Below are 23,099 nucleotides of genomic sequence, written 5' to 3'. Positions count from 1 at the left end.
AGATTTGTTAACAGAAACTTTGCAGACCAGAGAGAGTGCCACAATACATTCCAAGGGCTGAAAGAAAAAACGTCCAACAAAGAATACTTTATCTGGCAAAGCTATCATTCAGAAGTGAAGGAGAGACTGTTTTCTAGACAAGCAAAAGCTAAAGGAGTTCATCACCATTAAGGAAGCCTTCTAAGAGAAGTTAAAGAGACCACTTTAAGTGAAAAAGAAAAGGGTGCTAATTAATGATAAAAAACACATAAAAAATAAATCTCAATGGAAAGGTAAATATATGGTAAATATAGTGAATTAATCATTGATAAAACTAGTATGAAGGATAAAAGACAAAAAGTAAAAATAACCATGATTCCAATTAGGAAAGGAATACACAGAACAAAAACATCTAAGATGTGACATCAAAAACACAAGACATGGGAAGCAGTAATGTTGAGCTTTACAAGATCAAACTTAAGGTTTGACTGCTATAAATATAAGTGGTTAGTAGTCACTTCATGGTAATCATAAAGCAAAAACCTATTAGAAATACACAAAAGATGAAAAGAAATAAATATAAGCATACCACTAAAAGAAATCATCAAATCACAAAAGAACAAAGGAAGAGAGCAAGAGAAGAAGAAAGGGAGAGAGAGGGACTATAAAAACAGTCAGGAAACAATTAATAAAATGGCAATAAGCACACACATATCAATACTTACTCTATATGTAAATGGACCAAATTCTCCAATCAAAACACATAGAGTGGCTGAATGGATTAAAAAACAAGACCTACTGGGGTACCTGTATGGTTCAGTTGATTAAACATCTGAATCTTGATTTTGGTGCAGGTCATGATCTTACCGTTATAAGACTGAGTCTCACATCTGGCTCCACATCCCAGAGCAGAATCTGTTTGGGATTCTCTCTCTCTCCCTCTCTCTTTCTGCCCCTCCCTGCTTGTGCTCTCTTCCTGTCTCTCTCTCTATTTCTCAAAATAAATAAACTTTAAAATAAATAAATAAGACCTATCTATATGCTGCTTATAAGAGACTTATTTATTTATTTATTGAGAGTCGAGAGTGAGCATACACACATGTGAGCAGGGTTGGTGCTCCATGCTCAGCACAGAGCCTGGCATGCAGCTTGATCCCACCACCCTGGGATCATGACCTAAACCAAAATCAAGGGTCAGATGTTTAAACAACTGAGCCATCCAGGCACCCACAAGAGATTCACTTAATATGCAAGAACACACAGAGACTGAAACTGAAGGGACAGCAAAAGATATGCCATGTAAATGGAAATCAAAAGAAAAGTGGAGTAGCTATACTTACAAGGGACAAAACAGACTTTAAAACAAAGACTAGTAAGAGATAAAGATGGCATTACATAATGATAAAGGGGCCAATACAATAAGAAGATATAACATTTGTAAATATGCACCCAACACAGAAGCATCTAGATATATAAATCATAGACAGACCTAAACAGAGAGACAGCAATACGATAATATTTGGGAACTTGAATACCCCCACTTACTTCAATGAATAGATCATCCAGATAGAAACTCAATATGGGAACATTGGCTTTAAATGATACAGTAAACTAGATGGATTTAACAGATATTTACAGAACATTCCACCCCAAAGCAACAGAATACACATTCTTCTCAAGTACACATGGAACATTTTCCAGGACAGACTGCATGTTAGGCCACAAAACAAGTCTCAAATTTAAGAGGACTGAAATCATGTCAGTATCTTTTCCAGCCACAGTGTAATAAAACTAAAAATTAATTACATGAAGAAATCTGGGATACTCACAAATATGTAGGGATTAAATAATATGACACTGAACAACAACTGATACAAAACAACTTTGACAATGGGTCAAAGAAGAAATCAAAATAGAAATAAAAAAATATCTTGAGACAAATGAAAATGTAATGTACCAAAACTTATGCATGCATTTTTTAAGTTAATTGATCCATTTTGTAAGAGAGAGAGAGAAAGTGAGAGCACAAGCTGAGGAGAGGCAGAGAGAGAGGGTGGGAAAGACTCCCAAGCAGGCTCTGCACCACCAGCACAGAGCCCAGCACAGGGTTTGATCCCACAAACCATGAGATCATGACCTGAGCTGAAATCAAGAGCTGACTGAGCCACCCAGGGTACAGCTGTAATGAGAAAGTTCATAACAATATACCTACCTCAAGAAACAAGAAAAATCTCAAATAAACAACCTACCTTTATACCTCAAGGAAATAAAAAAGAAGAATAAATAAAAGCCAAAGTTAGTGGAATGAAGGAAATAAAGATATCAGGGAAGAAATAAATAAAATACAAACTAAAAAAATAATAGGAAAGATCAATGAAAGAGCTGATTCTTTGAAAAGATTTTTAAAAATTGACAAACTTTTAGCTAGACTCACCAAGAAAAAAAGGGAATTCAAAATCAGAAATGAAAGACAAGATGTTTTATTTTTTTTAATTTTTTTTAATGTTTTTATTTATTTTTAATACAGAGAGAGACAGAGCATGAGAGGGGGAGGGGCAGAGAGAGAAGGAGACACAGAACTGGAAGCAGGCTCCAGGCTCTGAGCTAGCTGTTAGCACAGAGCCTGACACGGGGCTCGAACCCACAAACGTGAGATCTGACCTGAGCCGAAGCCAGAGGCTTAACCGACTGAGCCACCCAGGCGCCCCAAGACAAGATGTTTTAACTGATAGCACAAAAATACAAAGTATAAAGGAGACTACTATTCATAATTATGTGCTAACAGATTGGACAATCTAGAAGAAATGGATAAATTCCTAGAAGCATACAACTTACCAACACTGAATCATGATAAAATAGAAAATCTAAACAGACCAATTACTAGTAAGGATGTTGAATCAATAATCAAAACCTCCCAACTAACAAAAGTCCAAGATCAAAAGGCTTTACTGATGAATTCTACCATTCAAATGACATTCAAAGAATTAATGCCAATCCTTCTCAAACTCTTTTAAAATAAAACAGAAGAAGAGGATCAATATTTTATCATCATTCTTCTGGTGAGGGAAGTGTGGGAGGAAATTAACCACTGAAGAATATCTATTCTTCTCTTTTACAAGATGCAGAAAATCCCAATAGGAATTGGGAAAGGAGAAATTAAAGTTTTAGGTAATTCTGAATTCAAACAGCCAAGAGAAATAAAGGTATTTCAGAGATACCCATAAGCACCTTAAGTTAACACACTATGTTTTATCATGTGGTAGCTGCAAGACAGATGTGATACGTGAAAGCAGAGGTTTCCCACACTGACTGCATGTTAGCATCATTTTGGAGCAGCTAAAAGCATGCAGATGTCCAGACACTGAGAACACAAAGTCTGGTGTGAGGCTGACGAGCCCACTCAGGAATAGGCTAGAAATATTTCCCAGGTGATTCTGATAGTCAGCCAAGGTGGAGAAGCACAGCGCTGCTGAGACATTCCTGGAAAAGTGCTGGGTAAGCTTCCAGGGAAGCAAATGCACTCAATGTAGCATTTGTATCACTAAAGAATTAATCACCCTCTGCCTCTCGCTCACTGGGAGTGTAGGAAGCTGCACATCCCCTCCTCTGAGGGCAACATTTGGTTGGTCAGGACATCTCTAATTCTAAGAGCACAAGTGATTCCTAATTAGCAGTCATCAGAACTATTGAAAATGGGGAGTCAATGAAGTGGCATGACCACTAACAAGTGTCTTAGCTCGGTGAAGTCTGATAGACCACAAGACAAACTGAAAGTTGAATGAGAACGGCCAAGTCATCTATAATAAGAAAAACCATTTACATTTGTAGAATGCCCTGATCTGTATGAAGCACACTGAGTCACTGGCAACAAGGCACTATGGGATACACAACTAAATAAGACAGGGTCCAACCCTCCCTGAACCAAGTGTGCAGGTGAGAGCATGAGGTATCTATGCACAAATCGTTAGAGTAAATCAGAAGCCTCCATGCCAACTGAAAATGAGACAAAGTAGTAGTCTGGAATTTGTTGTGGGCAGCAGAGCAGGGAGCCATTTAGACTTTTCAAATGGCAGTGCGGTGATTAGGGTTTCTGATAGCAGGGATTAAAGAGATGATTTTGAAATAAATTCAGTTTGGAGACTCCAACAAGAGCATAAGACAGAAGGCCTTTCTAACTTATAAAATTAGCACCCCAGTCATAGGTAGTCAAGTTTCAATAGCCTCATCAAAAGGGGACAAAATAAGTTAATTGAGGCAAAATGAGGTCAATTGACTTGCTTGGACATGGTGGCCACTCTGCAATTAAAGGCAGAGGGGAGATATTTTTACCTCGCATAGTTGCCTGAAAAACAGCCATGAGAAGAACAAGTCACCTGTAATGACAGGTGCAGCGTCCTTACCTCACTCAGATGTGTCTTCAGTTCCTGTACTTTTCTGTATTCTGGAGTGTCAAGCACCACTTTGTATTTGTCTCGCATCTTCCTTGCCTTATCAGTGTACAGGTAATTAGACTTAAAAAACAAAACAATGGAAATGCAAGTTAATCATTTAAGGAATTGTGTGTCAATGTCTCTCAAAGGGCTGGTATGTGCAACGTGAGGAGACCTTCCATGTGTCCTGGATGTCTTCTCAGGCAGGAACAAAGACAAGAGCCTTTAACTGAGTTCATCGCCTCTTACAGAGGTACATCCTAAGTGGGTCAGGAATTGTTCAAGTTGGTTAATGGTAAATTTACCCTTAAAGGTAGCTCCAGGCAAAGATTCTTTCTGTCTAGGACCTTGAGGCTGGCGATAGGACGTTGTGCAGGGGGAGCTGTGTGTTGCAAAGATGTGCACTCACCCAGAGTTTGCGCAGGTGCCTGGAGCGGACCATGTCAGGAGTGTCATACAAGAAGCAGCCCAGTCCCTTAAGGATCTGCAAGTCCTCTTTATATTTAATCTGTGTCACAGAAACAGAAATATAGCTGGCTGTGAGTAAATGTAAACCAGGAACAAAGATGATAGAGTAGTGACACTTTTATATTGATATGTCTTTCATTTTGGTTGAACACATCCACCCTGTATTCTTAGCTTGCTTGTACCCAAATGAACCACAGGTTTTAAAATTTAATCTCTGATTCCGAGCTGAGGAGAGAACAGAGTATTATGTTATTATTATATTGATGGGAGAAAAGCATAGACTAAATGGAGTGGTCTTTTCGGAGAAGGAAACATTTAAGGAGAAAAAGAGTGGTAGAAGAAAGTTGCTAAAAAGGGTGAGTGGGGATGAGCAGTAGAAATATAATATAAACAGGACCTAGAACTAGAGATCACACAGAGCAAGGAGCTGATAATGATTCAGTGGTGAATGCAGAATGGTGGTCAGCAATTTTTGTCATTCTCACATAGTCCTCTTACTGCTGTTTCCATAGCTGGAGAAATGTGTGGTCTTACTTCCACACAATTTCACCTCCAAGCTGTACGCTCAGTTTAGAAGTATTCAAGGCAGAAGGCTGTTCAAAGACCAGTGGTTGGCTTAAATGCAGACTAATGCCTAATATTAAATACCTCTTGGTAAGAGGCTGTGAGACAGATCCCTAGGAGATGCTTACGTCACTGGTGATGTCTCCCACGTAGCGGCAATGGATCACTTGGGGTGTGTATGGCAGGGAGATCATGTGGCCTTGCATCTTGAAGAAGTCTGATTTGTAGATCAGCTAGAAAAAAAAATACCCAGAAACACACATATCAGAGACCAAATGGTTGACATTCCTCCCTGGGTTCCACAGCCTTTCCTCTCTCCTAAGAAAATACCTACCTCACTAACAGCCTCTTGTGTCTTCTTGACTTGGCGGATCTCAGGTGTGTCGGGAGTTGTATGAATCTTGTCTTTCAGTTTATGGTACAATTGTCGATACAACCTCTACGGTGGAGGAAAAACCATCCCAGTTATTTAGTGTAGGAATTTGAGCACATCTGTTGACTAATCAACAATCAAATATTTTACATAAAGAGCCATAGAGGGGTGACTAAGGATACAGAAAAGTGATGGAGATTGGGAAAAAAGAGAAAATGGTATTTATTTTATTTAGGTGAAGAATTTTGAGCACCAAGTCTTCCACATTCTATCAGATGATTGGATAGGAACAGATATACAAACCAATCATTTATGCAGAAAACCAGGGTCATGAGTCAGACTAAAATGCAAATTTATTAAATTTTTTGTATGTAAATGTCAAAAAAGGAATTAGTTTGCAGTATAATCTATGAATTGGATCTCTACAATGGCATTACCAAATATAGAAAATTGTTGCCAATGGATACTAGTATCAAAATGGTAACTAAAAGGACCCTCTTACCCCTTACTGATGTGTAAATTTATAGCTAAAATATAATTAATGCTTAATGCATTTCAAACAAAGCCATGGTCTTTGAAACTCTGTCTGTCCCCCACAGAACCTGCATTCACAGTACCTCACTGGTAACATTGTTGACCCTCCGGACATTGACAAATGGGACATCGTTGGGGCCAAGTGTATATCCATTTGCCTTGATGTGTTCATAAACTTCTTTGTACTTGAACTGCAAAAGCAAAGTCAGAATGAATCACAGATGGGTAAGCAAAGAGTAGCTTTACTTCTCAAATAGAAAAGAGCTGTCACTTTCATTTGAAAATTACTCTCTAACCATTAAATATAAGGAAAAGTCATTGACAAAATTTCAATAGTAATTTGAGTCTTGAAAATTATTTTGTCTAATAAAGCCAAGTCCAGAAAAGAATAAAATTCAGTGTTGCCTAGATACAAATGTTTATAGGCAGGTGGAAAAAACACAAGAAAAAAAAGTATATTTATATTTAGCTCTAGTACAGCTAGGAAATTAGAAAATGCAAGGAAGACATAAGAGACTACTTTTAAGACTGATGAATGGCTTTATAGACTGATTTAAAAAATGACATGTTAGATGATTCAGGCTGTGACTTTGCTTTGGAAGCCATTTTTTGGGGGCCCTGGCTATCAGACCCTGCCTGGCCAGCAGGTTTGATTCCCAGGACTCTAAAGGGCAACATAGAAGAGACAGCTTATTCTTCTACTGATGGTTGGTTTGTGCGTATGGTCTGCAGGCTAGAGTAACAGACATAGCTAACACTTCCCTAGGCTTTGCCATAGGGTAAATGCATCACATTCCAATGTGGAACTTTTAAAATCCAGGGAAGGTTAGTGTCAATGACATCTGGGCAAGCTACAAATGGTGAGAGCCTATTTACCCCTCTGAGCTTTCTTTTAAGTGAGCCCAGAAGGTAAGCAGTGAGGCAAGGATCAGAGCCAGCAGTTAGGCAAGAAGTCCTTTCTTTTTCAAAGGAATAAACAGTGATGTTGTATCTTGAAAGTGATAGTATTGCCACACATCAGCAGTGCATGTATAAAGCTCCATTTCCGGTACTGGCTTGGATTGGTTCAGGATTCTTCTGTGCTAAAGCCAACAGAAGTAGAGGCATCCTGACAGCCATAAACCATGAGTCAAAGTAACTGAATCATGCAGATGCAATCCCCCAAAAGCCCTATGGTAACCCACTGGGCTACACAGATACTGCTAAAGCAGGAGCAAGCCAATTCCACAGCACCCCTAGAAAACTCTATCTCCCCTTCTCTAGTCCCACCATTAGATCACGTTGAACCTTCAGAGTGTGACTGAAGGCATTATGTAGGCTATTAATATATATTAGTGCCCCGCTCCCACTTCAGACCCCATCTTAATGAGGAAACCACTCACATAACTGCTCATGTATCGTGTGTCCTTGATGTGTTTGAAGTGAGTGGTGTCCACTGGAAGTCTATATCCGGTAGGCAGGGAGCGCCGGCCAGCTCCTCGGTACAGACTCTGCCGGAATGAGGAAGAGTGGGTAAATGACGTCTACATCAAATAACTGATCTAACTTAAACAAGTCGCACACAGTTCACATTAGGTTTTCAATTAGGTACTTACAGTTCTTATGATCACCAAACTGATTTCAGGAAGAAATTAAGTAAGTTCTGAGAGTCAGGCAATGAATTAGGTTACTCTTAACTCTTGCTTTTGAAAAGAAGGGTGATGAGCGAAAGGGTTATAGAAAATAATTCTCTGCTTTTGAACTTATGCTGCGTTAGTTGGATGGTATCCAGCAAGAAAATGAGAAAGTGGAGAAAACGGGCAGTCATTGCCACCTCTCATTCACCCTACCCTTAGATGTTATTCATATCACCACCAATCCCTGAGACAGTCATAATTATAAGGCACATATTTAGAATCCTATTCCCCCCAGCCCCTCATAAACATGGTGTTTTAGTGTCAGGCTGTGAAGAGGTCAAGATATTCCTAGCAGAAAAGGGAAAGGAGTTTTTGATTGTGACCTTTTAAATAGTCTGTCTTGGGGCGCCTGGGTGGCTCAGTTGGTTGAGCATCCTACTCTTGATTTTGGCTCACGTCATGATCCTAGGGTTGTGGGACTGAGCCCCACATCAGGCTTCACACTGAGTGTGGAGTTTGCTTGAGATTCTCTTTCTCTCTCCTTCTGCCCCTCTATCCCTCTATCCCGCATGTGCTTTCTCTTTCTCTCTCAACAAAAAACTATAAATAAATAAGTCTGTCTTTATAAGGAGCTACTAGTAGGAATACTATTTTAAATATTAAAACTTAAATTACTTTTAACATTCAATATTAGAGAGTAACATTAAAGGGTGAGACCAAAGTAGCATCACCAGGTAAATATTAAATATGTGAGTGGAATCCAGTTTCTTTCTCTTCTGAATTCCAACAGCAATTTCTAGCTCTTATTATGTGAAGTCTTTTATGATTATGCGCCTTGTCTTCATCATCTTGGTTTTAAGTTTTTTGAGACAGAGAGAGTAAGTTGGCTTTCTTCATTGTATCTTGTAAGTATTGCTCCAAAAAGTACCCATTGCTTGCTTGATAGAAGTCTTGCCAGCCAAGAGAAAGACACACTATGTACTATTTTGGTTTTTTCTTTGTTTTGTTTTTTAACTCATGTGAATGGAACAGCATTTATAATTGACAATGCCCGGCTGAGATACATGCCCAAGCCCAGGGGCCTGCACAGAGGCCAGTGGCCTGGCCCTTTAGGCTGCATCTTGGACTTCTCCTGGGCCCTGTATTGGGTTCCAAGTGCTCACCTCACTCTGGAGCTTGTGTGCATGAAGGGCCCGATCCAGATCCACAGTTTTTGTAGTTGGAGCCACTTTGCCTCTGACACTGTGCACATAGTCATGGTGGTAAACAGCCTGTGTGCAGAGAGGAGAGGGGTCAGTTGATTCAGACTGCAGCAGCATTGCTGGAAAGAAGTAAATGGAAACCTAAGTCTCCCTTAAAAAATGAAAAAGGTAGTCTGCTTCCCTTTGCCTAAAGGACTCTATCTGATCTATTATCGTGTCTTCGCATTTTTTCCTTTTCTTAAAAATTTAAATCCAAGTTAGTTAGCATATAGTGACATGTTAATGATTTCAGGAGAAGAAATTAGTGATTCATCACTTCTATAGAACACCCAATGCTCATCTCAGCAAGTGCCCTCCTTAATGCCCATCACCCATTTTAGCCTATCCCCCTGCCCACCTCCCCTCCAGCAACCCTCACTCTCTATATTTAAGAGCCTCTTATGGCTAGCCTCTCTCTCTGTTTTTATCTTATTTTTGCTTCCCTTCCCCTAGGGTCATCTGTTTTGTTTCTTAAATCCCACACATGAGTGAAATCATATGATATTTATCTTTGACTTATTTTGTTTAGCATAATACATTCCAGTGCCTTCTACATTGTTGCAAATGGCAAGGTATTAGTCTTTTTGATCACTGAGTCATATTCCATTGTATCTATATACCACACATTCGCTATCCATTCATTAGTTGACAGACATTTGGGCTCCTTCTGTAATTTGGCTGTTGTTAATAGTGCTGCTATAAACACTGGGGTGCATGTGCCCCTTCGAATCAGCACTCCTGTATTCTTTGGATAAATACCTAGTAGTGTAATTGCTGGGTCATACGGTAGTTCTATTTCTTTTTGAGGAGCCTCCACACTGTTTTCCAGAGTGGCTGCACCAGTTTGCATTCCCACCAGCAGGGCAAAAGGGTTCCCCTTTCTCCGCATCCTCACCAACATCTGTTGTTTCCTGAGGTGTTAATTTTAGCAATTCTCACAGGTGTGAGGTAGTCAAAAGAATAGGTTTTAACATTCTAACTCACTGGTGGAACTTAACATTAACTTGTTAACTTGTAGGGTTCGTTAAAAATTAAAAAAGAGCAGCTTTGTGCTGGCTCTGCCTGCTGCGTGTCAGCCATAATGGATACAATGTACACATAAGAAAATAAGGCTCCGAGGGATCAGGGCTTTTCCCAAGCCTCATGGAGGATGTGTGGTAGCAACGGTCCACATCTCTGACTTCAGAGTTTTCTCCCTTCTTGCTCTAGAGTCGTTAGATCTGATTTATTAGAAAGCATAGACAGTGAGACAGAGCTGTTGCTCTTGACACAAGGATACAAAAAGCAGTTTTGGACGCCCTAAAACACCAAGTATTTAGTAGATTTAGATCCCTTACAACTCCCCCCTGGGAACTGATCGAATACATCAGGTTTTAGAGAACTAGAGCAGAACTGAAAGTATTTTCTAAGGCACTAATTCTGGTTTCCGAGTTAGAAAAAGGCCATTTTTCCCCTCCCACTCCTGCTTGAGTGACAGCCCATCTTTAGCATCATCCACACTACTTCCCAGGCACCTACATCACTTAGCTGTTTCCCACTTTTGACAGCCTGCACATAGACCGGAGTGTCAGTGACCAACTTGTAGTCATTCCTTGTCTTCTGAACGTGAGCTTTGTACTTGATCTGCCAAGAGGAAGAAAATAAGCCTGTGTTAGACCATTCATTGCTGGTTTTCACAGAGGGTTTGGTTGCTTTTGTAAGGATGCAGGTCAAATCCGGCCCTCCCCACCGGGCCTTCCCGGCCTTCCTGGAGCGGGTCGTGGCGCACTGCCCAGGTGGAAATGCACCCAGCGGGGGCGGCCAGTCACAGACCTCAGGTCCGATCCAGCCTTCCCCTGTACTTAAAGGGGAAGGCACCGGCTTCTCCTGAAAGGGTGCGCATTAAGGAGGGACAACTCCTGCGGCGCCCAATCAGGAGAGGCCAGCTGGTACCTTTGACCTTTCTAGAGGCGGGCCTAGTCACGCCCCACGTGGGGCATCCTGGGCCCACTCTGATTGGTCAATACTCCAAATGTTGTGATTGGCTCCCACAACTGCCAGTATTGATGGGGGGGCAGGGATTGGATCACTGTACACCTGTCATCATATCCTGTAACTCCCCCTCCCAAAGGCATAAAAGGCCCTGCCCTGCGTTTGTTCGGGGCTCTCTCCACGTGGCCAGCGGGTCGGGTGGAGACTGTGAGCCCGAGCTTAAGCTTGTAATAAAGGCCCTTTGCTTTTGCAGGCGTGACTCAGTCTCCCTAGCAGTCTCTGGTGTTTGTTTTGGGGTGATTTTACAAACTTGGGTACAACACTTTCAACTCTTTTTTAAAAATTTATTTTGAGAGAGAGAGCAAGTGAGAGTGCACAAGTGGGAGAGAATCAGAGAGCGGGGGAGAGAAAGAATTCTGAGGAGGCTCCATACTGTCAGTGCAGAGCCCAATGTGGGGCTAGAAATCACAAACCACGAGGTCGTGACCTGAGTGGAAGTCGGACACTTAAATGTCTGAGCCACCCAGGCACCCCAATGTTTACTTTCATTAGTACTCATTCAACTGACCAGGATGCATCTGAGTTTTATGACAATCTGTGTAATCAATGCTTACAGTCCTATGGCACTTCCACAGCCTTCTAGCAGGCTTGACAACTGCTCTTCTAGAACATTTGAGCTTTTTTACTGAACTCTTAATTACAATGTTCATTTGCCTAGCAAATCCTCTTTTTATAAATAAATAGATCCTGTCTATAGCACCACAAACTCCTAACAAATGAGATTTTTCTAAAATGAGAATCATGTGCTCAATATCAGAAACAGTCCAAATGTAGAAAGAAGAGCCAGGGGTCCCTTCTCCACAAAAGGACAGTGGGACGGCTTGACTGCACTGTTTCATTGGAAAGCTACATGCATTACTGTGCATTGGCCATTCTCTGATCCTTAGCATCTTTCTCCAGCTCAGCTCTCCTCCATACCACTGACATAGTTGGTCTGAAACAATGTCCATAATCCTCCCTCTGGCTTCGACTATGCAGAAAAGGAAACACAGTTAAAAAAAAAAAAAAAAAGGCAAACTCACATCGTTCCGTAGATCATAAGCATGTTTGGCATGAAGAATTTCAGGAGTGTCCCAGACGTAGCAACCAATGCCTTTTAGCCAGTTGAGGTCATCTTTGTATACAATCTAAAGGATTACAGCAGATAGAGGGAATCAGACCAAAAAAAAAAAAAAACCGATCATAACTTTCACACCAAAGACATGGACTTCTCTGGACCCAGGATGACTTTATGGAATGAAAATCCAAAGGCATTAAGCTCTGAGGCTGAGGGTGCCATGGAAACACTGGTACCCAGAGCCCTGCTTCTGGGACAGACCCAGGGGTACACAGGGAAGCAACAGCGGAAGATGGCTGAGGGCAAGTGATAGGCGAGTCTGCTTCTCCTGAGGATGGGATGTGAAGTCAGGGAGGGGGACCTTCATAAGCAATGGGCTTACATCACTGATCTGATCTGTGACTTTCCTGACGTGGCTGTTGACTTGCAAATCAGGGTGGCAGATCCACTCATGGAGGTGTAGACGGTAATCAACCTCACTGACTTTCTTCTGAGAGTCCTTAGCAGTAACCATCTCCACCATGTCAGGCACGATGTGGATTTTCATCTTGTTCTTTTCATAAACTGATTTGTATAGACGCTGTGAAGATGAAATAACATACCAATTATACAGGACATTTGCAAGGTATCATGGCAACGCACACCTTTCTTACACACCAGAGAAGTCAGGGTAACCAATCAGGTGGGATCTGGAATCTTCTGACACTTCCAATAGATCCAAGGCGGAGGAAGGGGGGTGGGAAGCAGCCTGTGCTGAAATAACACTTCCCTTCTTCACATACGCACAGTCAGTGCCACGTGCATTAGTAGGAAATGCTCTGATTTATGGCAGATGGCCATATTACTTGGCTTTGATTTGAAGGAAGGTCTTTGCGATTACTTACATCAATGTTAAACTTGCCGACTCTGAGACACCGTGCTGTGTTTGGATCATCTTCAACGCTTCTCGGTAAAGTATAAAGAGCTTTGAACTTTTCATATTCTTCTCGATATTTGACCTATAGAAAGTACAAAGGGAGTGAAGGTTTTGGAGAGTAATGGATCTATATTGTTAAAGAGTATGAGATGTAATAGGAAGGACCCAACTCTGAGACCCAGGCAACGTCAGGTCACCACTTTTCTGGGCTCATCTCATCTTTGCAGAGGTGGACATACAGCACTGCTGGCTGCCACAGAGTGACCTTGAGAATTACATCAAACTATATCTGACAGTACTTTGTAAATTGTAGAGAGCTATAAAATTTTAGTTACTGTTTTTTTTTAAATTAAAAAAATTTTTTTATTTTATTTTTGAGTGAGAGAGAGACAGAGTAAGAGCAGGAAAGGGACAGAGAGAGAAGGAGACACAGAATCTGAAGCAGACTCCAAGCTCTGAGCTTCAGTACAGAGCCAACGTGGGGCTCAAACTCACGAACTGTGAGATCATGACCTGAGCCAAAGTCAGATGCTTAACCCACTGAGCCACCCAGGCGGCCCTAGTTACTGTTTTAAAAATGCCCATACCAGGGTGCCTGGATGGCTCAGTCATTTAAGTGTCGACTCTTGATTTCAGCTCAGGCCATGATCTCATGGGTTGTGAGTTTGAGCCCTGCATTGAGCTTTGTGCTGACAGCACAGAAACTGCTTGGGATTCTCTCTCTCTGCCCCTCCCTGGCTCACATGCATGCATGTGCACATGCTCTCTCCCTGCTCTCAAAATGAGTATTAAAAAAAATAAAATAAAAAATAGAAATGCCCATATAATACTCGTACTTCTACTGCTACTACAATTAACTCATTTTAAAGATTATGTAATTTTTAAATAATCTTTTTCATTATAATGACTTTGCTTTTCTTAACCATGAATGAAAGATGAAAAATGTGCTCACTTCTTTGTTTTTAGTAACTGACAAGCCTGATCTCTAAGAGACACAGTCCTTGAATTTCAGTTTTTATAAGGTTTTCCAAAAATATACGGTAACCAATTTCTATGAGAAAACCAACTTTTAATTCTTAAGACATATTTCCATAAATTAATGCTCCATGATTACATGAACTAGGAGGTAAGGCCCTTACAGAAACAAAGATCCAATCTCTGAGCACATGATAAAATAATACTTCTCTCATAACTTAGAGGCCCACAGCTTAGTAAAAACAAAACAAAACAAAAAAAGGAACATGTGACTATTTGTGTAAGAATTGCAGTAAAGCCCTTTGCTAACTGGAAACCAAAATTCCCAACGGAATTTTCTAGAACATTAGTTCAAATACTCCTTACATCCAAGCCCCTCTTCCACTATAAAAAAGATAGTATTCAAAAGCACTTTTAACCTCCTGTTGAAATTTTTCTTTTAAGGGATTACTTTCTCTGTGTCCCATCTTGTTTCAAAAAGAAGTTGCTGAAAATCCCGCTTCTGTAACTTTTTTCCTGACTAAAGGAGCAAATCTCTGCTGAGCTTCTCAATTATATCTACAAAACCTCTTTTCCCAAATAAAGTTTGCTCCTTTTGGCTAGTCTGTTTGCAGTTTTCCAAGCAGGCTTGGGTCTGTGCAAAATCACATATGTTCATTTTTCCTTCAGGTAAAAATTAAATTCCATATATTACCTAACAAAATCTTTTTCTAAATACATATCTCTAGGCCCATGAGAAGGTAGTGAACTTAATTGGCTGGGACATTAGCACTTAATAGAGCAGAATCAAAATGATCAGAGTGTATTGCTTTTTGTGTAGCAGTACGCTCTCTTTTGTAAAATATTTATGTCAGAAGGAACTCATGTAAACATCGTGTGTGTGTGTGTGTGTGTGTGTGTGTGTGTGTGTGTGTGTTGGCTTGCAATATCAAATAAATTTCTCACTGCGTGTCATGGTCAAAAAAAAAGGTTTGATAGATACTGATCTAGTATTCTATGTAAAATGATTATAATTAACAAGGAGAAGTCTCTAGAAGAGTTTTAGTTAAGTTTTAAGAATATTTTAGGCATAAAAGGTTAAAATTCCTAAGACTTAATATCTAAAAGCTCATGTAATTTATGATTTTATTTTACAATATACATAACATGTAATATAATCCATATGACATATGAATCAACCTTAAAAATTCCAGGAGCAGAGAGCAAGGGAAGGCAGATGGTGGGTGGAAGTCTATCACAATTGCACTCGACTTACATTGCTGGCCAGATGCTTCTGGTTCTTGGCATGTGTCAAGGACAAAGTGCTGGTAGGCAGGATATAGCTGGTGGCTTTCACTCTGTCCCAGGCCTCCTTGTACAGGTTCTATAGGGGTTAAAAATCGTCTTGTGAATACAGGAAAATGCATTTTTGTTGGCTCTTGAGGAGGGGATCTTTCCTGTATCTGTCTTTCTCAGACACTCCTTAATAGCCCCTTGATCTTCACTCAGTAGGATCCAAGTACCCCTACGTGAATAACAGGTTTAATGCCATGACTATAATTTCACAGTCCATTATTTTGTTCTCTACCATAGTACTTATCACAGTTTGTCAGTTATCATGCAGTGATAAAGAACTTTTCTATATCTTGACTGAAGTGGTGGATATGTGACTATGCATTTGTAATGCCTTAGTATCATATATCACATCACAAATAGTTAAATTCACTGTACATAAGTTAAAACAAAATTTTTAGGCCATATTAATTCCCCATAGATCTAGGAATTCCTGGAGGATGAAAACCATTGACTCAAAATTCTATTTATCCTTTCCTACTTTTTTGTAGCTAGTGAGAGCTCAAAAAATATTTCCACTCCTAAGTATTTATTACTCAAGAGAAATCAAAACTTATCTTACACAAAAACCTATACACAAATGTGTATATCAGCTTTATTCATAATTGTCAAAAACTAGAAAGAACTCAGATGTCCTTCAAGCCTGGATGGATAAACAAATTTTGGTACATCCATGGAATGGAATACCACATTGCAATAAAAAGAATAAACTACTAGTTTATATAGCAATGTGTGTGGTACCTAAATGCATTTTGCTAAGAGAAAGAAGCCAGACCTGATGGCAATATACTTAGTTCCATTTACATAACATTCTGGAAGAGGTTTTTAATTTTCTTTTCTTGTAACAAGCGCAGAAAATGCCTCTGTGGATGTCAAAGGAGAGAAAAGGGAAAGCAAGAGGGAAATTTTGAGGTGATAGAGATGCTTCCTGCATCTTGATTGTGGTGGTGAAGACATGATTCCATGCATTTGCTAAAAGTTGTAGTACTGTCTACCACAAAGAGTAAAATTTACAGTATGTAAATTAAGACATAGAATCAGAAGATCAGGGAGGAAGGGACAGGGAAAATAGTTACAGAAGGAGGGAGGCAAACCCCAAGAGACTCTTAAATACAGAGAACAAACTGAGGGTTGATGACGGCTGGGGAGAGGGGAAAATGAGTGATGCGCATTGAGGAGCGCACTTGTTGGGATGAGCACTGGGTGTTGTATGGAAGCCAATTTGACAATAAATTATATCTTAAAAAACCATAAATTCAATCAGAATGGGGGACAGGACTAAAATAAAGTCTAAACTGTAACGAATAAATCTAATTGGGTTACAAATATGTAACGAACTACATTAAAGAAGTGAGAAAGCAAACGATTTCGGAAAATGGCATTTTGACTGGTCACTCTTGTTCTAGACAAAAATAACTACAAAATCTGTACTCTAGTTAATAAATTTGTTTCTCACAGGAATATGGGTTAGCAATTGTGAAAACACTTTATGGGTCTATTAAGAGTTGAACAAATAAGTAAATATATCATAGGTAATGAGAGTTAGGCTTTCTGGAAAAATTAAAAGACAAACACAGGTTGGAAAAATAAAAAAAGGTAGAAGTCTAGAATGAACTCTGTGGTGTTGAATTATATTGGAGACATCAGTAGGAACTCATGTTTTAAAACACAGATACAGTTAGGTAAGTATAGAAATAAACACAGATATGCATGCATATATGGGTTAGTACACATATATATATTTCTACCCTCTGTTTACATAGGAGTCCTAGCAGCAAAGACACCCCAGTAGCAATGAGCACACCCAGTATTTTGATCTTAGTGTTTAAATGCCATTCTCTAATAAACCAGGCCTCTTTAGAGAGGTGGGTCTGGAACAGGGGAAATACAAGATGAGCATGGTGTGGTGCCAGAAAGTAAGGAAGTACTCAAAAACAATGATGAAGTATGTTATGGTCTTATAGGAGACACCCTGAAAGACCCCAGTGGTCAAAGGTGAATAGTTTGAGCATGAAAATAAATGGCAGTATTAGACTACATCCTATGGAATAAAATAAATATCCATGAGTCCATACTAATACAAATAAAAGAAACAAATGGTAGGAAGGAAAAGTTGTTTCTTACAGAATTCCAACTAATAAATGTAGAAAGGATGAAGGAAACAGAAAATCACCAAGAGGCATATTCCATAGCAAATTGTTTCAGGCAAGATCCACCAATAGATGCTAAAATATGGGAGAGAAAGTTTGAGCAGAAACAAGATCCCTACATAGTCCCAAGTATCTCCTCCATGATATTTCTTCATAACAAAGGGGCAAAGAGCAACTTTACAGGGGAAAGGCTCAGCAGACCCCAACCTACCTGAGTTATCAAGGTCAACATCACCAGTTATTGATGTCATGTACCACCTGCTATGATGCACTGAGAGAAGCACATCACTTTCGTGTTACGCTTGCCAAAAATGTAAACTCTTGATCTAATCACGAGAGGTCATCATGTGAAACCAAATCTAGGGACATTCTACAAAATAACTGGTAAGTATTCTTCAAAAGGGTCACAATCAGAATAAGACAAGGACAAATGATCAGATTGGAAGAGGCTAAAGAGCCACCACAACTAAATGTGGATGACATCTGTAATCAACATTGCAGTAATGTTAACACCTTAGTTTTGATAATTTTATTACAGAGAAAAGTATGTTGGAATTCTCTATACTATTTGTGCACCTTTTTTGTAAATCTAAAATTATCTCAAAATGAAGTTTAAAAAACATTCGTTGAATTAACCAATTCAAAGGAGGAAAAAGAATGTCTTTGTAGGCTGTAAGCCACTGGCCACTGGAGAAGTCAGGGAAAGACAAGTCCAGGGTTAATGCAGCATAACTTCAACTGCACCTGCTTGCAATAAGGAAGGAGTTTCTAAATTTGTGTCAACTGCATGAAATGGTGCAATACTCAAAGTGGGACCTATTTAATTGTAACTAGGACTACTAATGAGATAAAGTAGAAATTTGAAGATTCATGAAAAACCTGGAAAAACTTTTGGCAGGTAAGGTGCCTAACCCAACTATTCCTTTATTTTCTCTAACGGAGAAAAAGAGAACTCAAAAACAAAGATGAGAAAAAGAACTCACACTGCTATAAAGATTCTTCAGATTCTTGGTTCTGTCGTAATCCACTGTTTCTAGGACTGTCGTATATTTGTCCTTAATCTGATGGTAATTTTCTTTATATTTCACCTATACACAAAAAAGATGGGTTATTCCTTTCTGTCTGAAAATACATAAAGACAATAATGGCTTGTCCTGGAAGAGAAGTACAAGGAAGACGCACCTCACTGGCATTAATGCCACTTTGAAGAGCAGTCACGTAAAGTGGTGTATCTGTGACCAGGCTGTAATTTTGTAGATTTTCTTTACCTGCTGCCGTGTATTGTAGCTGTAAAGAAAAACAAGTCACCAAAAATGGTAAAATAAGATCTGCCATCAGCTTTCTCAGTTTGTGCCAATTTAGATGAGCCTTTATTTCTGGGTTTCTGCTATAATACTAACAAAGAGGCTATCATTCTCTATTCTTCCCAACTTTGTTTGGCTCCAAAACTAATAGTTTGTCTCTGCCAACAGCGGAGTCTGGCTCTTTGCCAGGTTCTCTTCATTTTTGTCTTTTCCATGTACCCCAACCCTGACTACAGTCCCACAGCCTCGACCTTCCATTAACCTGCTCTATCAGAGCCAAACCATACATTGGGCAATTTTCCAAATATCTACTTTTTACTTCAGAACTTATCTACCTAAGGTCAAAGCATGCATTTGCATTCTACTCTCTGCAAGTTAACCTCATCAACTTTAGTACAGATGCTTGAGAGTTAGTCACTAGGAAACACCTCCCAGGTAACTTTCTGTTATGAACATCAAATGCTTAAACCACAGGAGAGACTAAAACTGAGAAGGTCCAACACAAGAGCAGGTCACCAGGAGAGGTTCTATTGAGCAGGGGGCCTTTGGTTTCCTTGGATCATGTGCTATTAAAGTGGCTTTCTCCGTCTGGATGCAGGGATGGCCTGATTGTCACCCACTGAGAGCATCACAAATTCCATAGATTCACAGTGAGCCAGTCCTTCTAGGAAGATTGGCTCACCTGACTCTGAAGATCATAGGATTTCTTGGCATGGAGGATCTGAGGCGTATCCCAAACATAGCATCCGATGCCTTTCAGCCAATTCAAGTCATCCTTGTACACGTTCTGCAAGAAAGAAGGGATAATGAAAAGTGACAGGTACTAACTGAATTTACAACTGCGCATTTTGATTATTTCCTATCAGCTGCTGGCTGTGCTCAGTGGTCACAGGGTGGGCCTCTCAACAGCTGGAGGTCTTTAATGCCCTGACCTAAAAAAACTTAGGAGGAGAGCAACAGCTAAGTCAAGTCTGGTGTGGAAACAGATTAAATATTTAACGTAGGTGTCATAGAGCTCAAAGGGGATTCTTACACCAAAAAGTCATTACTCATGCCACCATGCTTTAAAAAATAGCTACATTTATGAATACAGCGACGATTGGAGAAATGAGGGCTTAGACCAACTTGGGTGAAGGCTGTAACTAAGTCAAACTTCAGGAAGGACATCATACATCACTCAAGATCTCTTGCGCATTTCGGGCCCGTATAACGTTGGGTTCTTCTGGAAGAGACGTCCATTGGTGGAAGTAGTGTCGGTACTCCAGGTCACTGAGGATGTACTGGCATCTTTTAGCCAGCACGTGATTCATCATATCATTGGGGATATGAACATTGGCTTTGGTGTCCTCATAATCTCTTCTGTAGTTCAACTAAAGAATAATATTTTTTAAAGACAAAAAGAAGAAAGGAATTAAAATTATTCAGATGGATCTCTTTTAGAGATCTCTACTATAGATCAGTACCTTTAGAATAAACAAAGACTAAAAAATGATACTTCAAGATATTCTTCTTTTTCAACGTCCCATCCCTTTATAACACAGGGGTAAATAGTTACCTTGTCGATTTCTCCTTTTTCCAAACACAGATACCTCACTGTATGTTTGGTAGTGGAGGACAGACATAAAGGGAGGAAGCCCGTAGCTATCACAGGTACACAAGGCTAACGGCAGGGGTGGGGATAAATCTCAAGAACGACCCATTCCTCACATCCCATGCCCCTCTCAACCAACAAACAGGCAGACTAATAGTACACTTAAGGGTACAAGTTGTCCATCAGAGTGAGTTTTGCTTACCGCACTCCTCATCTTTTGGAAGTCCAGACAGTGAACCACACCAGGGAACTCACTGATTTCTTTTCCAGCCAGATAGTGACCCTTCTGCTTCTCATATGTCTCTTTGTATTTAAGCTGTGAAGTAGGTACAACATTGAGAATCAATGGAATTTTCTAACCAGCTTCCCAATCGATAAAGACTCTGAAACTTCTGAGAGGAAAAAGTACTACTGACCTCACTGTTCACATAGTCGGCATGCTTAGCTCCAACAATGGGAATATAGCGTTCATCCAAGGTATAGCCATAGGCCTTGGTTCCTTCCCATGCCCCTTTATACAGTATCTAGAACAAAGAAATATGTGCTAACAAGTTTGCATTCAACATCCTTCAGATATTGTTAAAGAGAAAATGGTAAATCCAAGGTAAAATATTTATGTTTAAAGGCAAAGCTTAAATCTTTATTTAGAGCCATTGTTGTGTCTACCTAAGAACAGGGCAGAGTCTTCTGGCTTATTGCAAATTAATTCCGCAGACACTGAGGCGTTTAACAACAGAGTTTAAATGAGTTCTAATAAAACTGAAAATAAATTCTCACATAGGGAGAGAATCACCAAAGATTGCTTCCCATTGGCACACATACAACATACGCACTACATACATACAATCATCAGTTAAATTAACAGAATTAAAATTTGGAGGTCAAGTCTTTCATTTGTTGGCTAGAGATATTTATACATAATTGCTAAAGAAGGACCAGCCTTTCCTCTCTTTTCCCTGTTGGTAGATGCTCGGTTCTATGTGCACCTACAGCTGGTACAGCACTTGTGACATTATTGTCTATTCCTTTGGTGTCAGTCTGTCTCATTTGTATGGGTTGGTGAAGGGCTTGTCTTATTAAGCTTTAGCTCTTTAGTGCCTCCTACAGAGCCTGGCACATCAGAGGAGCTCAAAAAATACTGGCTGAATAAATGAAATGCTACTTCTAATAAATAGACTAGTTATTTCTAATAAATAAGACTAGATACAATAAAATAATAGATCTTATATGTTCAGTTGTTCACAACATCAGCTAAGAATATGAATACTGCCAAGAGCTTAAAATTAAGAAATGAGTTGTAAATCACATAAAATACAACTTACGGTACTATAGAGTTTTCCCATGTCTTTGGAGTGGGTGATATGAGGCGTATCTGGAGAAAATGTATATTTGCCCTTTATTTCTTTATTAAATGTTTCTTTATATTTTATCTAAGTAGAGAAAACAAAACAAAACCTTTGGTTACTGTAAATGTATATTTAAAGTTTCATGGGATCTACCTAGCATAATCAGTCTACATTTAGAGAGTAAAACTAACCAACTGGTTTGAATTTCAGCTCATTTTAGCTACTAAAGCAGAATAATTTGGACAAGAATACAGCTATTATCTAAAAGTGAGTGGAGTATACACTCTACTAGTGACTTTTAAGACATTCCCACCAAAGATGATCTTAGAGCTTCCCACCCCATCGTTCATTTTCTTACAAGCAGTTATCTGGAGCTCAGCAAATGCATTCACTGATAGACAACTAAAACCCCAGTCATGTACCTCATTATACACAAAGCAAACTTACGTCACTTTGATGGACTGAGTTAATCTTAGCCAACACAATCTCTGGAGGATCCTCCACACTCGTAAAGTTAGGATAGTTGTCAAGAGCCTCTTTCTTATATTTTATCTGCAAGGAAACAGCGACGATTAAGACGGGTCTCCCTCCATTGTGTACCTATCCCCACACAGTCAGGCATTAGGTGAGAAAAGGCGCTGTGTACCTGATTCACCATTTCCTGGTTCTTCGTAACCCTCACATAGTCCACAGAATCCAGGGGGATCCAGCCAATGCCACGGAGCCACTCCAGGTCAGCTTTGTAGATATTCTGAGAGCCGGAAGAGAGATACAATGCAGGTGTAAATGACCCATATATAGGACCACAGACAGCAGATCAGAAACAACTTTTTCAGGAGCTTTTTAAGGATTTCTCTCTTGTGGTGTCTGTCTCATTGATTCAATCATGATTTCATCTGTTTACCCGAGATATAATTCTTGAGCCTATTACTATGAGTGTGGTACTGTGCTAGGTGCTTTGAGAGAGAGAGATATAAAGCAATCTAGTGTAAACAGAAGTCATTTACAAAGTGAGAGTGGTAAGTGCTATAAGAGCAGGTACACTCAAGTGCTGTGGGAATTATGGCCAGGGAGCCTTTATTTTCAACAGTGAGCCTAAGAAAAGGTTTTAACAAAGGTGGGTGTAATTTTAGATGGACTTATATTTAGTTATTTAGAAATAGGTGGGACATTTACACCATATAAAGGAAAT

At 39.7% G+C, this 23,099-nt stretch overlaps 1 protein-coding gene across 1 annotated transcript in view; it reads right to left on the bottom strand.

Annotated features, from left to right (window-relative positions):
* The window catches only part of NEB (nebulin), a 206,526-nt gene that overhangs the window by 51,202 nt on the left and 132,225 nt on the right, over positions 1 to 23,099 (bottom strand). The window contains exons 98-118 of the mRNA XM_029934594.1: positions 22,554 to 22,658; positions 22,355 to 22,459; positions 21,884 to 21,991; positions 20,978 to 21,085; positions 20,764 to 20,877; positions 20,143 to 20,340; positions 19,653 to 19,757; positions 18,849 to 18,953; positions 18,650 to 18,754; positions 15,440 to 15,547; positions 13,178 to 13,291; positions 12,676 to 12,873; positions 12,259 to 12,363; positions 10,724 to 10,828; positions 9,128 to 9,235; positions 7,731 to 7,838; positions 6,432 to 6,539; positions 5,776 to 5,880; positions 5,570 to 5,674; positions 4,819 to 4,917; positions 4,380 to 4,490 (exon numbers count right to left, since the gene is read on the bottom strand). Coding sequence (XP_029790454.1) covers positions 4,380 to 4,490; positions 4,819 to 4,917; positions 5,570 to 5,674; positions 5,776 to 5,880; positions 6,432 to 6,539; positions 7,731 to 7,838; positions 9,128 to 9,235; positions 10,724 to 10,828; positions 12,259 to 12,363; positions 12,676 to 12,873; positions 13,178 to 13,291; positions 15,440 to 15,547; positions 18,650 to 18,754; positions 18,849 to 18,953; positions 19,653 to 19,757; positions 20,143 to 20,340; positions 20,764 to 20,877; positions 20,978 to 21,085; positions 21,884 to 21,991; positions 22,355 to 22,459; positions 22,554 to 22,658 — 2,427 coding nt within the window. The remainder of the gene's footprint in view (positions 1 to 4,379; positions 4,491 to 4,818; positions 4,918 to 5,569; positions 5,675 to 5,775; positions 5,881 to 6,431; positions 6,540 to 7,730; positions 7,839 to 9,127; positions 9,236 to 10,723; positions 10,829 to 12,258; positions 12,364 to 12,675; positions 12,874 to 13,177; positions 13,292 to 15,439; positions 15,548 to 18,649; positions 18,755 to 18,848; positions 18,954 to 19,652; positions 19,758 to 20,142; positions 20,341 to 20,763; positions 20,878 to 20,977; positions 21,086 to 21,883; positions 21,992 to 22,354; positions 22,460 to 22,553; positions 22,659 to 23,099) is intronic.

This window comes from Suricata suricatta, chromosome 3 (assembly GCF_006229205.1).
Source record: "Suricata suricatta isolate VVHF042 chromosome 3, meerkat_22Aug2017_6uvM2_HiC, whole genome shotgun sequence".
Classification (NCBI taxonomy): Eukaryota; Metazoa; Chordata; class Mammalia; order Carnivora; family Herpestidae; genus Suricata; species Suricata suricatta.
The sequence above is the reverse complement of the archived record's forward strand: the minus strand, read 5'-3'. Positions and strand labels throughout refer to the sequence as shown.